General features: G+C 40.4%; 1 protein-coding gene across 1 annotated transcript; it reads left to right on the top strand.

Annotated features, from left to right (window-relative positions):
• Nucleotides 1-3,745: 3,745 nt before the first annotated feature.
• Nucleotides 3,746-7,627, top strand: RPS15 (ribosomal protein S15). The gene is made up of 4 exons (XM_075205573.1): nt 3,746-3,848; nt 4,344-4,429; nt 4,677-4,911; nt 7,479-7,627. The coding sequence occupies exons 1-4, from the start codon at nt 3,846-3,848 to the stop codon at nt 7,590-7,592; spliced, it is 438 nt and encodes a 145-aa protein (XP_075061674.1). The 5' UTR covers nt 3,746-3,845; the 3' UTR covers nt 7,593-7,627.
• Nucleotides 7,628-16,443: the final 8,816 nt, after the last annotated feature.

Here is a 16,443-nt window from a genome sequence, read left to right as displayed (position 1 = left end):
GTATGATGGAGGGAAGGGCAGAGGAAAGGTAGTGGGGGAGCCATGAAGCGAAGTTGTCAAGGAAAAGGGAGGAGGGGCCTGGGGGAAGGTAGATGATGGAGACACGGAGGTGGATGGGGGAGAAGAGCCGGATGGAATGTACTTTAAAGGAAGAGAAGAAGAGGGAAGGTAAAGTGGGAATGACCCGAAAAGTGCAGTTGGGGGAAAGGAGGAGACCCACTCCACCTCCTGGACGCTCATCCGGTCTGGTGGAGTGGGTGAAGGAGAGGCCCCCATAGGAGAGGGCGGCATGTGAGGCAGTGTCAGAAGAAGTAAGCCAGGTTTCAGTGATGGCAAGAAGATTTAGAGAGTTGGAGATGAAGAGGTCATGGATGGAGGCTAGTTTGTTACGGATAGACCTGGAGTTCCAGAGGGCACATGAGAAGGGGAGGGAGGGAAGAGGGGAGATGCGGATGAAATTGTCAGGGTTGATAGAGTTAGGGGGAGGGTGAGGGGTGGGGCAGCGAGAGATGGGCGAGAGAAGGGGGCTGGGGGAGAGGATGGGTATAAGAAAGGAGCGGGGTGGCATGGTGAGGGACAGGGATGGACGGGGAATAATAGAAGGGGCAAGGGTAATTAACACAGAGGTGAGGGCAGCAAAGGGAGACAGAAATGGACCAGAGCAGATAAGAGGCTTAGTTAGATTAAGGATAGACGGAGTAAAGTAAAACAAAGACTTAGTAAAATTAAACTAGTTAGATTAAGCTAAATTAGATTAGGGATTGACAGAACAAAGTAAGACAAAGACAAAGATAAGACTGTAAGAGACAAAGGAATGGAGCAAGAACAAAAGGCGGTCGCAGAAGCAATATAAAGTGCCGTAAAGAATTAAAATAAAATGGAGAAAAGTAAAAATGCAAATAAAATACAATAATTAAGATAAAGTACAATACTTAAGATAGAATAATTAATATAAAATACAGTACAATACAATAAAATAAATTGCAGTAAAATAAGGTTAAACTAAGGTTAAAATGAGCTAACGGTAAGTTAGAAATGAAAACACAAAAATTAAATAGCAGTAAAATAAGGTTAAACTAAGGATAAAATAAGCTTAAGGTAAGTTAGAAATGAAAACAAGGTGGCGAAAATGATGTAGGGCTGCAGAGAGCCGGTACCGGGTCCAGGGCAGGAAAGTCCAGGGAGACCGGGAGTCCAGGGAGGTACAGGGTCCAAGGCAGGAAAGTCCAGGGAGACCAGAGAATCAGGAGAGTCACGGTGAGGACAAGAGCCACGCTGAGGCGGTGAGGCAGAGTCACAGGCTCGGGGAGACGGTGAGATGGTTGTGGAGAGTAAGGCAGCGTTGAGAGGCTTCAGTTCGGCAGCAGGAGAGAGCATCAGGACCGGAGCAGTGCCGCGTGGAGGGCAGCTACAAGAGCAGCTGGAGACAGCATCAGGAACTGGAGGAGCATGATCAGGGGCTGGAACTGGAGCAGCAGGCGTCCGGACCGGGGCAGTCGGAGACAGCAGCGGGACCAGTGCAGGCGGAGGAGAAAGAGCAGCACACCGTTGGTAAGGGATGGTGGCGTGGAGGTCGGAGACCAGACGTGGCAGCGAGGAGGCCGGTGACCGAAGACAGCATCAGGAAGACGGAGCAGCACGTGGAGCCGGAGTCAGCGCCATACGTGGAGATCAGCGGAGAGATCAGCAGCGGTCGGCATCAGGGTCCTCAGAGCAGAACAGCGGAGAACACAGGAAGAACTTCAGGCGGAGAAAATAGCAGCGGACGGCGTCAGGATCAGCGGAGCTGGGAACGGAGGCATCACAGACGATCAGGGTAAGAGACAGCAGAAATGCTGTAGAGGTGTACCCAGGTGGAAGGCTGGTTCAGGGGGCTGAAAGAGGAATGTAGGGCCCCCAAGCCACAGCAGCGAGAGGCAGCAGGCATCAGAAGGGCATCTCCGGGTGGAAAATGCGGGGCCCAGAGGAGGATCCAGCTGGGCTCCAACGGAGAGCGGGCAGGACACGTCTGTCCTGCTCAGTGTGGTGAGGTCAGGGATGAACAGGGAATAACATAGCCACTGTGTTATAGCATACTTACCAACTTTTTTAAGTTGGTGTCCGGGAGACTCTCTGTAGCAGGTGGGCGTGCAGGGGGCGGGGTGCCGAAATCGCGTCATTTTGGCCCCACCCCGCGGCGTAATGACGCAAATCGCGTCATTTGACAGCAGGGGGCGGGGCTAAATGCTGCAATTCACCGGGAATCGCGGCATTTGGGATCTAATTCTGCCCACTTCACTATGAAGTGGGGCACTTCCTAGTGAAGTGGGCAGAATTCGGGAGATTGCCACACTCGCCCGGGAGACTCTCGCAAAATGCGGGAGTCTCCCGGACATTCCGGGAGAGTTGGCTAGTCTGTGTTATAGATACAATATTGTAATAAATACTTGTACAAATGGCTCACTCTAACATCAGAACATGGGGATTATACATTTTGCTATTGGTATTTCTACCAGTAATGTGACCCTTGCTGTCAGTAAACCTGTAGGGACTCAGCGACTTTCTTTAAACTCCCAAATGGTCTTGGCGGCAAGTGAGTGTTTCACACACCCCTGAGGTGTCAGAGTATTTCTGTAATAGCTCCTGAAATATGTGAGACTCGTGTATGTTGCCATGGCAAGTGTTGCCTTCAAGGAGAATCGAAGGAGACTGACATATCCACTCAGATCAGTGTTTACATAAGCAACAGCTACCACTGAGATCTGGCTTTAAAAAGCAGGCGGGTGTTCTTATATTTTAGAAATAAAAAAAAAAGGATGTAATGAACAAATAATAAATATATAGGCCCCGAGTCATTTAGGAGAATAAGGCAAAAAAGGAGTAAATTTGATCATGAACAAACCAGGGTACAATGGAAAGGGTGCAAATTATTTTATTGCTGTGCACATAAAAAAAATACTGTTATTGTCATGTAGCACACAAATACTTGATAACTGAAATTTAAAATTGATCTAGGACATGCCCTACCCCAACTATAAATCTGTTCTCACGTTTTAATTTTACCTCCCCCTCCAATGCATTATGGTTTTGCCCAGGTGCAAAGTTACACCTTCTTTTTTTTTTTTTTTTTTTGCTTTGCTCCACTTAATGACTCGGGCCCATAATGTCTGCGTAAATAAAAAAAAGTGTGCTTGTGTAAGAGTGTGTTTGTTTCTTTGTGTCATTGTGCTACTTTATTATTCATATGTGTGTAATTTTTTTTCCTAACTTGTGTATTAAAATGAATGAAATAACCCCCATAGTAAATTATTATTAGTCTATTCATAGTTTCATGGCCTGTATAAAATATGGTCTTAGAACTCCTTTGTGACTTCTTCTAGCCTTTTAATTTACAGAAATATACATTATGCTATCTAGGTTGTAAGAGGATCAGACTTCTAAATAGAAATCATGGGATCTTTTTTAAATTACCTAGCTACGAAGAGTAGTTGTAGTGGATTAGCTACAGTCTATAAAGCACTGCACAGAAAAAAAACGACTTGAAGTTAACAATATTTTTATATAATTTACATAATCAAGGTAAATGCATGAAGAACATGTTTCATCAAAATCTATACTCGCTAAAGGGGAAAAACAAAACTTAGTAAACAATTCAATTTCAACTGCAGCCAGCTCTAACATTCTGAAAACCTGTCAATGGCCAGGAACATGGCCGCCAGCAGCCGTCATTTTGTAGACGACCAGATAGATTGGGGACTTCATGCCGGATATGACTTGTCGACTCTGTACAGGAAGTGTCTCCACATCTCGCGATAACTGGTGGCGCACGCCGAGATCGCCCTCTTTTCCCTTAAGATCCCGACAAGATGGTGGGTGCTCTTTCTGTCTGTGATTATAATCCGATGTCATCCGCTATTAGGAGATCACCGGGGCTGGTTTATCCTGCGAATAGCGACTACATAGTCTACCCTATATCTAGACGTCAGCGTATGGGTGACGAATATTGGAGCGTTGTGGGGTTTAGGGCTGGGCGGTCGGCGGGCCTGTTCACCCTGGATGTTACTCTGATAGACCGAGCGCATTTCTCGTCATGTGTCTCTACACGGCTTCCTTACTCCTACCGGTCTCCGGAGCCATTGTCCGTGTGTGGTTACCGTCTGCGGGCTGGAGATGCCATAGAAGCTGCTGTGTTATAGCATAGGCTACATACACCAGAGAATGCCGTTCTCAGACGTTGGGCATATTGTTGCTGCTTTTTTTTTCTTCATCAAATTTATTATGTTGGACTTATGATGGTTTTCTTCCTATATTTATCTTCTAATTTCTTTGAAATCTGTATCTCCTGTCTATATTTCTGATATCAGGCGGACGTCGAGCAGAAGAAGAAGAGGACCTTCAGGAAATTCACATACAGAGGAGTGGATTTGGACCAGCTTCTGGATATGTCTTAGTAAGTAGAGTGATTTCTATCATCATGTATTTATATAGCTCCAGCAAAGTCAATGGCACTTTACAATTCAGAACAATCACTAATAAAACAATGTGGAACAGATTGATGAGGCCCCTCGTTGCAATTGTCAGTCCAAATGTGGTTTATTGCATGTGCATTTATTCTTGCAATTCTACTAAATATTTAATTCCAACCTGTTGGAAACTGATCCTTGTATTTGTAATGTTTACTTTTTGCTAATCTACAGTGAACAGATCATGCAGTTGTACTGCGCCCGACAGCGCCGCCGTTTGAACAGAGGTCTGCGCCGTAAGCAGAACTCCCTTCTGAAGCGTCTGCGAAAGGCAAAGAAGGATGCCCCTCCCATGGAGAAACCAGAGGTCATCAAGACTCATTTGAGAGACATGATTATCTTGCCAGAAATGGTTGGCAGCATGGTGGGAGTGTACAATGGCAAATCCTTTAACCAAGTTGAAATCAAAGTGAGTAATTTGGGGATTTTAGGGCCTGCAGGTGATGGGTGGAAATCCTGCAGTTTAAGAATGGCATTTCTAGATTCCTGATTTTTGTGATTGTTCAGTTGTGTAAACACAATACAACTTTGGTGGTTCAGTTGGTGGAAGGCAAGATTGAGAGGAAACCTAGTCTTCCAATGCAGAGGTGCCCAAACCCAATCTTCAAGAGCTACCAACATGTCATGTTTTGAGGATTTCTGTCTGTAGAAACAGGTGGAATAATTACTGACCCAGGAAAATAGATGAATGACATCCTGTACACATGAGCTGTTGGTAGCTCTTGAGGAAAGACTCTAAACCACATAGAGATTTGCCTACACTGATTGCCATGAGTGCATACACACCAGAATTTACCCAAGATCGTTCCATTGTTCAGTGGTTTTTTTAGTCTGTTTATAAAATGAAACGATACGATGTGCTCTGGAACGATCAAACATGATTGTTGGGCATACACACTAATGCCCATTTTTGGACCTAACTTTTATATTATGTGATTGGCACGATAATCTGGTAAAAAACCTGTATTGTGTACCTAGCTTTAGCTTGGTCACTATAAGGGTAGCATAATGGTGAAGGTTATCACCTTACATACAACAACCTGACCCATTCCATTTGGGAGGTAGATCTCCTGAGCTTGGCACTGTTCCTTCCTCTCCACTTGGACATAACCTGGGCAATGTATTCAGGGCCCTCTTTAGAACATCTTTTGCCCCCGGGCACAGCAGTGCACCGGGGCCCTTATATATACCAAAAAAAAAGATATATATATATATAATGGGCCTTGCAGCCCAGGGGGGCCCGTCGAAGAAAAAAAAAATACAATACTTACCTTGCGGTCAGCTGGCGATCCAGCTCCCTCCATGGTCTCCTCCGTCGCGCTCCGCAATGGATGTTGGCCGGGCGTGATGACGTCACACCCGACATGCATTGCGAGTGCCGTACGGAGGAGGAGGCCATGGAGGGAGCCGGATCGCCAGCTGACCACAAGGTAAGTATTGTTTTTTGCTGCCTCCGACTGGCCCCCCAGGGCCCCCGGACACCTGCCCATTGTGCCCAATGGGAAAGACTGCCCTGAATGTATTTATACAAAACAAGTGTTAAGTTAACAGGAAACTTTTTATTTCAGTTGTTACATAACTGAGATTTTAAGTGGGCAATTGAGTACCTTATAACAATCTATTTTTTTTGTTTTGTAACTAAAAAAACTTGTTTTAAGAGACGGTTTCTGTAAATGGTTACAAAGTAATTGTGTACTAGAGTAGCAATTTTTTCTTTTATATTGGCAACTTTCATACTCTGTATGAGTCCCTCCTATTTCACTGCTCTTTGGAAGAATAAAAAGCATGTGGAGAGTAAAATTCAATGATGTGTTGGCTTGTGCACATGGAGCAACTGTCACATTTAATACAGATTGATGGGTTTTGCATTATAGTGTGCATCTCTTGAGTAATCCATTGGTGAATGCTCCGGTATTCCAGTATTCTCCCCTGTCCTCACCATTTATTTGTATAGTGACACCAATTCCGCAGCTCTATACATAGAATGTAATTCACGGTGGCTAAGTGGTTAGCACTTCTGCTTCACAGCACTGGGGTCATGAGTTAAATTTTTGGCCATGGCCTTATCTGTGTGGAGTTTGTTCTCCCCGTGTTTGCGTGAGTTTCCTCGGGGTGCTCGAGTTTCCTCCCACACACCATAAAACATACTAGTAGGTTAATTGGCTGCTATCAAAATTGACCCTACTCTCTGTATGTTAGGGAATGTAGACTGTAAGCTCCAATAGGGCAGGGACTGATGTGAGTGAGTTCTCTGTACAGTGCTGTGGAATCAGTGGCACTATATAAATGGTGAAGATGATGCACATCAGTCCCTGCCCCATTGGAGCTTACAGTCTAAATTGCCTAACATACAGAGACTAGGGTCAATTTTGTTAGCAGCCAATTAAACTAAACTACCAGTATATTTTAGGAGTGTTGGAGAAAGCCCAAGCAAACACAGGGAGAACATACTCCCTATAACATATCAAAATCATAACCTCAGTGCTGTGAGGCAGAAGTGATAACCAGTGACCAGTTCACCATGCTGCCCAGTACTTCCATGATTTTTCAAGGCAATGATTTGAGCACCTGACTATTTGGGGAATTAAAACTTTAATTTCTCAAATTAAATGTTTCAACAAAACTTATTTTAGATAAATTATTTCTGCACAGTGATTAGTAAATTATGGTCTACAGAGTATTTTAAAGGGATTTATAAATTATTTTTTTCTGTTGCATTGTTCAGTATCTGAATGTGTTCTGTGAAATTATGTGCATTTGCAATTCTTCACCTCAATGTTGAGGGAAATGTCTACTTTTGGGGGGATGGGAGGAGTAAATATTGTTTGGGTTTTTTTTTTTTTGAGGGGGGGCATAGTTGCAAATTGCGATAATGGATCCTGATGGAGAGTGAATCAAATGACAGCTGTGCAGATCTGTACTGAATGAAAATGATCTTGCTCTTTCTCTACTGACTTATTTGTTTTGTTTTTTCAGCCTGAGATGATTGGCCATTATTTGGGCGAATTTTCTATCACTTACAAGCCCGTGAAACATGGCAGGCCTGGTATCGGTGCCACCCACTCCTCCCGGTTCATTCCACTGAAGTAACCTGCTAATTATGTAAATAAAGGTTTTCCAGTCACTATGGTCTTTTGTTTTAATGTTGGCTGCTGTTTTGGGTTGTTCTTGGGTACATTGTGAGTGTTGGTTACATTAAAGCTGCTTAGGTTATGTTGCATACATAAAATAATCACCAGAGTGTGTTCTGAGCATATTGATGGTGTAAATACTTAAAGCAGCAGTCTCTAGAGAGGATGCTAGATTTTTTTTATTTATTTTTTTGAGCCAGTAACTAAACTTGCAAAACTGTGCTTTATTGTATTACTATCCAAGTGATGCACTGTTGTAACCAAGAAATTACAATTGAATATAGCTTGTAAACTAAATCTGCAATATGTGTATTACAGATTAGAGCCTGGCATAGTACAGTTATAACCTACATGAAAACAGTTGACATGGGTACAGTGCAGAATAAAAATGCTTGGATACAACTGGCAGAACAAATCACATGGCATACAGAAACAATTCAGCATACAACAGGCCAGGGACAAACTAGCAAGACACTGGGCATGCGTGGGACATAGGCTAGAGGACCCTGTCTGAGAGCTTAAATACTAAAGGGAGGGGGAAGAGACAATGGGACACTAAGATTAGTGGTCTAGGTGGTTAGCAGAGGAAGATGTCACTAAGCGATCATACCGAAAAGAGGGTGGGTTGAATTGAGTAACGATATTGGGCAGGCAGGATGGGTAACAATGGGAACATTGGGCAGTGTAGAGACATGGAGAACAATCTGTCTACTTGATGGTAGTACATATATACGATTTAGATATACAGACAAACTAAATGAGACGTTTTGCAAGTGCTTCTTTAAATAAGCAGTGAATTTATTCTTGCACAGAGGTCATTAGCGAGTGTCTGGTATATTCAGGTGGAGGGTAATAGGACTTTCTGAAGAGTGATTTTTGCCCTCATAGCATTGGTGTCGGCTAGTGTTGTTTTTTACTGTTTTAACTCCAATGTATCTGCATTATGCTATATTAATCCTAATACACTTATAATTAACACACTTTGAACTTACACTAGCTAAGCAGCCATTTATGATCAAACTAGCCCTTTCTGGTATGTCACATTTTGGGACACTGGAAAAGCATAGTTTCTATTTAAATAGAACTCATGATCTAAAACTAAATATATTTCACAATAATTCCTGTTAACCCAAATGTTTAATATTTAAAATTTGATTTGTTTTTATGCAAATCACACATTTTTTAGTAAATATGAAGAAACACAACTTGTCCGTTCCATTTAAAGGTAAATGAAGAGTAATAGATGGCACATGAAAGCTGACTTAGGGCACTGTGCCTGCCAAGGAAACTTATAAATGTTCCCTTACACATGCAGACAGACCTATAATGTGTAACTCTTAACTAGTCGAGCAGTTTACTTGTGTATGTCTGCTTCTAAACCGACTAGTGGAAATCTAGTTTCACTGGGTTAGGGCATATTTCACCATTTTATTTAATAAGCCTTGCTCTGTCCTATTAAAGTTTTAATGTCTGCCTGTTGAAAAGCACATAAATGTATATTATGAGCCTTTTGGTCACTTGACTGAGTTGTGGGGAAAAATGTGTCCCTAATACATGGTACGTAGCTGACAGGTTTGGTGCTTTTTGTATTCAAATAAGAAAATGCACTACCCCCACAAACTCGCATATATATTTTTTTAAAAAGGTTCCCTAACTGGCAGCCTGGCACTCCGTGTGTTTTTTATTTTAGACAGAAATTAAGTTTTATGACCAACCACACTAGGCTCTATACACATCATTAAGGAGGTGTTTAATCCTCTTTGGATTCTGGCAGCCCTGACCAAATGAGTTAATTCCCTACAGCATAGCAAAGGCTGTGAAGGAAAAAACCTGATGATTTATTATGTGACTCCTCTCAGATATCAGTTGAACCCTGATGGGATTGAAGAATTAATACAGGAAGGAAAGTTGCTCAATCAGTTTATAGCAGGGTTGTCCAGCCCGCGCACCGCATGCGGCCCAGCACGCCTGTAAATGTGGCCCAGAAGGAGTTTTGGTTGCGGCAAGGGGGCAGCACTGTTAAGGGGAAAAAAAATCCTGCAAAAGAAAAGAACATACTTACCTTGCGGTCACGTCAGCTGGTACTCCGGCTCCCTCCCTTGTCTCCTCCTCTGTGAGGTGCTCGCAGTGAATGTCGGGCGTGATGTCATCACGCCCAACATCCATTGCGGAGCGCAGCACAGAGGAGTCACCCACGCGAGAAGAACAATCGGCAGCACAGAATTGGAGAAAAGAATAGAAGAGGACAGGAGAACAAGCCGATTTAAAAGGTAAGTTAAGGGGGATTTTTTTTTTTATTTCAAGGGATAATAACTAGAGAGGATTTTTTGAACGGCGATTGAAAGGTAAGTATAGGGGGATTTGAAAAAAAAAGTGATTTTATATATATATATATATATATATATATATATATATATATATATATATATATATATATATATATATATATATATATATATATATATATATATATTTGTTTTTTTGGATGATCAGCTATCGTTATTGTTAGTGTATCTTATGTGTGGCCCAAACCAACTCATCGTCTTCCAATGTGGCCCAGGGAAGCTAAAAGTTTGGACACCCCTGGTTTGTAGTTTCGCACTAGGGGCCTGATTCATTAAGGATCTTAAATGAAGAGGTATCTTATTTCAGTCTCCTATACAAAACCATGTTACAATGCAAAGGGTGCAAATTAGTTTTCTGTTTTGCACATAAGTTAAATACTGACTGTTTTTTCATGTAGCACACAAATACCTGATAGCTTATGTGTACACTGAAATTTAAAGGTGATATTTGTGTGCTACATGAAAACAGTCAGTATTTAACTTATGTGCAAAACAGAAAACTAGTTTGCTCCGCTTGCATTGTAACATGTTTTTTTCCAGGAGACTGAAATAAGATACCTCTTCATTTAAGATCCCTAATGAATCAGGCCCTAGGTGCTTAAAAGGGTGGGTTTATCCTGACATGAACAAATACAGAGAAAAATCGGCTTTTAACCAATGAAAGCTGCTATTTCTACTTGTAATTAAAATTGTGGCAGTTACACACATTTGCCAATGTATGAAAAGCCACCTACCCTCTCAAGGTTCTTCTGTGAATAGGTTGCTTTTAACTTTAAAGTGCGTCCCTAGCTTTGCGTCACACGTATGTGTTCTTAAATTCAGAACGATCTTGCTAAGGTACCCCAGGAGTCTCCAAATGGCAATGGCACCGACACTCCCCAGGATAGAAAACAGGTGTCCATTTTCAAATAATAGGAGAAAAACTGGGTTAGTATCGTTACTAATCTCTCGGTAATAAAAAAAACAGTATAGAAGGGATGTCATGGATAGAAAGATAGTTTTTTTTTTTTGTTCTTTTTTTGCAAGAGATTGCATATTTCATTAGGAATTGCAGTTAAGTTGGATGTAGCCTGTTGCTAGAGCCCTTAGCTCTTGTGAAGCTTCCTAAGATAGGGGAACACATAGAAGGTCACCACTTTCAATTTACATGCTTATTGTTTGGTCTTTCAACATACAGAAGAACAGTCACCAAGGTGTTTCTATTACTAATGGTGGCACTAAGAAAGAAGGGAGTCGTGGTCTGGCCCTACCTGGATGATATTTTGGTGATAAGAGTATCAGAAGAATATCTCAGACAAGGTGATTGGTTTCTAGTACAGAATCATGAACAGAGAGAAGAGTTGCCTAATAACATCAGCAGTTACAGTTCCTAGGTGTTTATATATATGCACCAGAACAAGACTATTTCAGTGGAGGGTATAGACAAAAATAGAATGTAATGAACCATTTTAAGTTGTTGAATCCCATTTTGTCACCCTACTGCAGATGGGGAAAAAAGGGGATTTTTTTTTTCAATGCCATACCTCTTAGATGTGGAATATAAATCATTGTCTGTGCTGCCTAACAGTATGAGAAAGTGATTTATCAATAATTACCAAAAAATCCCTAGTTTTTATACATGTCAAGGCTAGACTTATTTTATTATCTATACAGCAAGAAGGTGGCTGTCATTGTCCTATCGTTAACAAAGGTTATTTATGACTAGCTAAGAGCCTGTCAGACTTACAGAAAAAAACAAGTAAGGTCCTGTTGGACCCTCTTTTGGCAACTTAAATTCCACGCATCATTTATTTTATGAATGAGGAATCAGGTACTGGCTACAAAAAAATGAAAGCCTGATGTAATATTTCTTTATATACCACTTTTTTTGAGTCTTTTACTAAGACCCCCTGTTCCATGCCACCAATAATTTTTACGTCAGCAGATCGTCGTACTCGATAGTGTCACAAATTTGACTGTGGCTAAAAACAGGATCAGGTAAATATATATACCAAGTTATCCGTTTTTTTCGGGCCATTTCGTTTTACATGTCATTGTGATAAAATAATCTGTCTTTTCTGAACTTGTGAACAATGGCCATTGCATCTTGGTCATTTTGTGTTTGGGCTCCCTTAGGGGGGTATTCAATTGTTGCTTTTAACGCGCTAAAACAAAAAAACCGCTCGAAAAATATTCGTTTATACAGTAATATGCGCGTAAATACCGTTAATAAGGTAGTTTACTCGCTGAGTTTCATCTCGCAGCTCAGGAGCTGCGAGATGAAATTTAGCGAGTAATTACCGTATTAACGCTAATATTTTTAGAGCGCTTGTTTTTTTTTTTTGTTTTAGCGCGTTAAAAGCAACAATTGAATACCCTCCTAAGAATGCATAAGAAAGGATGACAGATTTTCTGGGGAGCAAACCTCATGCTGCTTCTTCACTATGCAAGTAATCCATAAGGCCCATATATTTTTACCATTCTCAATTGTTTTTGATTGTGTTGTATATAACTAAGCCGATTGGCATCAGTTTTCACGTAAGCATCAACTAAATATTGTTGAGTCTGCTTACAGGCAGATAGAAAAGGGTTAAACTGGTTATGGACTGATAGTCTATAGCTGTAATATTGCAATTGTCTTACTCATGTTCCTATATATCTATCTACACATATACACCGACGTATATTTTAAGAAATTGTGTGTATTTATAAAATTGAGGAGCAGTGTTAGCCTTTTACATATATAGATAATGGTACCTTTTAATCTCTATTCTACTGTTTGCAGTTTTGCTTCTATATATGTTCTGTGGTGTTTACTGCAAAAAGGTGGATTATCTTTCTTCAACGTTGGTTTATCAGATCAGCTGTATAAATCTTGGATGGTTGGCACCAACAACAAGCTGCTGTCAGAACCCTCTAGTTTCCAAAGTCAGAATTGAACATTTTATACATTGTACACTCATAAAAAGCAGTGACATCACCAAGATACAGTTACAGTATTAAGGTCTACATTCATAGGATGAAGTTTCATGACCTAAGGGATAGTATTCAGGATTACTTGGTACGCAATAAAATTATTTGTGGGAATCAACATAGATTTGTGAGGGATGGATCATGTCAAACTAATCTAATTAGTTTCTACGAGGAAGTTAGAGGGAACTTAGATCAGGGCAGCACAGTAGATGTGGTCTACTTAGATTTTGCAAAGGCCTTTGATACAGTGCCACACAAGAGGTTGGTTTACAAAATAAGGGAACTGGGTCTAGGAATCAACATTTGTACTTGGATTGAAAACTGGTTAGAGAATAGGGAACAGAGAGTTGTGATAAATGGAACATTTTCTAATTGGTCAAAGGTCTTAAGTGGAGTACCTCAAGGTTCTGTGCTGGGACCACTCCTTTTTAATATATTAATGATCCTTGGTGATGGTTTAGAGAGTAAAGTTTCTATATTTGCAGATGACACTAAACTCTGTAAGGTAATACAATCAGAGCAAGATGTAGCTTCTCTACAGAGGGACTTAAATAAACTGAGGGATTGGGCGGCCAAATGGAATATGAGGTTTAACATAGATAAATGTATGGTTATGCCTTTAGGGATCAAAAACAAGAACGCAATCTATAAATTAAATGGAATTAATTTAGGAGAATCTATAATGGAAAAGGATTTGGGAGTGCTCGTAGACAGTAAACTTAGCAATAGTGCTCAATGTCAAGCAGCAGCTGCAAGGGCAAAGTATTGGCATGCATAAAAAGGGACATAGATGCAAGGGAAGACAGTGTAATTTTGCCACTGTATAAATCGTTGGTAAGACCTCATCTTGAATATGCAGTACAGTTCTGGGCACCACTCTATAAAAAAAGATCATTTGGAACTAGAAAGGGTTCAGAGAAGGGCGATTAAAATTGTTAAAGGGTATGGAGTCATTAAGTTATGAGGAAAGGTTAGCCAGTTTACTTTAGAAAAGAGGCGTCTAAGGGGAGATATGATTACTATGTACAAATACATTAGGGGTCAATACAGAGAACTTTCATGGGAACTTTTTACCCCAAGTACTATACACAGGACATGCGGTCACCCCCTAAGGTTAGAGGAGAGGAAATTTCACAACCAGCAAAGGAAGGGGTTCTTTACAGTAAGGGCAGTCAAGATATGGAATTTATTGCCAGGGAAGGTTGTGATGGCAGAATCAATAGATATGTTTAAGAAAGGGTTAAACAAATTTTAAGTGGAAAGGTGTATCCAGGGTTAGGACCGTTAATTAAAATGAAGGATAGTAGTGGATATAAGGTAAAAATAGGACTGCAATATTGAGTGTGGGGGGATTTTCACAATTGAAACAGATTGGCGGTTGCTTACTCTGGATCAATTTCAAATATAAGTGCAGGATTGTGGGAGATCCAAAATAGGTTGAACTTGATGGACTGGTGTCTTTTCAACCTCATCAACTATGACCTTGCAAGAACTTGACACACCATTGGTTGATTACTCTGGTCATCGTTCCTTGAGGTGGGGGTCATCTTTCCATGTGTGGCTAGCTGTCCTTCCTCAGTCTCCCTCCTCTAGACCTGTATAAAATAGTTATTTTATGACATCTCTGGAGTTGCTAGTTGTATGAAAATGTGTCCCATAGATTGTAAGCTTGTGAGCAGGATTCTCTTACCTCTCTGTCTGTATGTATTACCCAGTATTGTTTTATTAATGTTTGGTCCCAATTGTAAAGTGCTACGGAATTTGCTGGCGCTATATAAATAAATGTTGATGATGATGATGATAATTACTACCAGAAATGTTCTCATTCGATTGCGAACAGAATGAGATCAAACTTGATGTAAGTAATTTCTTGGAAACATTAATTAGCTTATTCACCACATTATATTTTACATTAACTGAAATAAATAGATTAACTTATTTGCTTGTTATTATTTGCTAAACTAATTGCGTTATAATTGCATTGCAACCAATATTAGTGTATACACAGCATTACATAAGCTGCATGGTTACACTGCAAGGTGTTCACATACATACCTCCAGTTTTTACTATGCAAGCAGTGCAGCCATGCAGCATGTTTAATTCATATGTGTCTGGATTTACATGGCTAAATCTGGTAACCCTTTAAGGATGACACAAGTAATGTTTTATCCCAAATAGTTGAACCAAAAATGCTCAGTTGTTCATCCAATACCCCCCCACTGGCACCCTCTGCTTGGTGGATGGCAGCTTATTGGTCAAACCAAAGTAAAAAGTGCTTCTTTAAAATAGGGCTACACACCTCTTATGCCTTATCAAGATGTGTCATATTGAAACATTTTAATACTAATTGCAAACCAGAAGAGGATTCAAATGGTTTTCGAGTGCTTTGGACTTGCTATGGGTCGGGGGAACATTGATCGTTATATGAGTATACCAAATAAATAATAGCGATTCAAAATGCCACTATGATAAAATATTGATAAAGCAGGCATTTCTCCTGAATGTGATATGCAAGCACTATTATAACACTGTAGTGATGAAACAACCCCTAAATCTCAAGTGTAAGTAACAACCCAATCTAGTTTAGATATCCTTCATTAATAACAGCTGTATCTCTGTCAAACATAATCAGTTACTGAGGGATACCCAAAACTTCAGGTCTGTTAATAATGGTCATCTAGTGTGAAGCTCTGAATACTGATTAGTTGATTAATTTTGTTATAACACATCAAAGCTGAGGATATTTGTCTTCTCATATACAGTTCTATTTATCATATGATAATGATTAATAGAGATAGCCCTTTTTTTTTTCCTTTTGACAAATATTTTACAGAGTTAATGCTGGTGATAGCACTGCTAACACCATTTTCACTGTGTATTGCCATCCCAATGGACTTTAGGGGGATGACGAAAATCAATTTATCAAGCAGTGAAAAGTAAAATTTCAATTCTTTGATTTTTACCTCTTAAGGCCGTCTGTGGATGACATTAACTATGCAACAGAAGAATCAGAGAAGAGGCATCTTACCTCTTCTTGGTCCTCCTCTGCAAGATCATTGCTCCTCCCCTCCTTCCTATCTTTACTGTTAGCTGACAAGCACTGCAATACGATATTGCATAAACAAAGGTGCTATTGAATATAGAAATATTTCATAACAGAAATGTATTTGTCTGCTAGATGTCCTGGGGCAAAAAATAAAAGTTGTTTTTTTCCCTGCTTTATAATACAGAAGAAAGTTGTATTAGCTGCACTGCCAAATAGCAGTGGATTGCTGGAAACTTTTGCTGCCAAATCTGTTGTGTCATAAATGTAATATGGGAGCAAAAAGGGAAATTCACAAATCTGGCATACGAATACTAAGTATATATTGCAACTACTGTATGTAAGTGGCATTAATTTCACCAGGATGGATTTCGTCGATAACTATATATTCATGGACATTGTATGACAAATTTGCATTGAGCCAGAGATATAAAGGAGAAAATGTACAATGAGCATGCGTGGGCTTTTT

The sequence above is a fragment of the Mixophyes fleayi genome, chromosome 1, assembly GCF_038048845.1.
Source record: "Mixophyes fleayi isolate aMixFle1 chromosome 1, aMixFle1.hap1, whole genome shotgun sequence".
Classification (NCBI taxonomy): Eukaryota; Metazoa; Chordata; class Amphibia; order Anura; family Limnodynastidae; genus Mixophyes; species Mixophyes fleayi.
The sequence above is the reverse complement of the archived record's forward strand: the minus strand, read 5'-3'. Positions and strand labels throughout refer to the sequence as shown.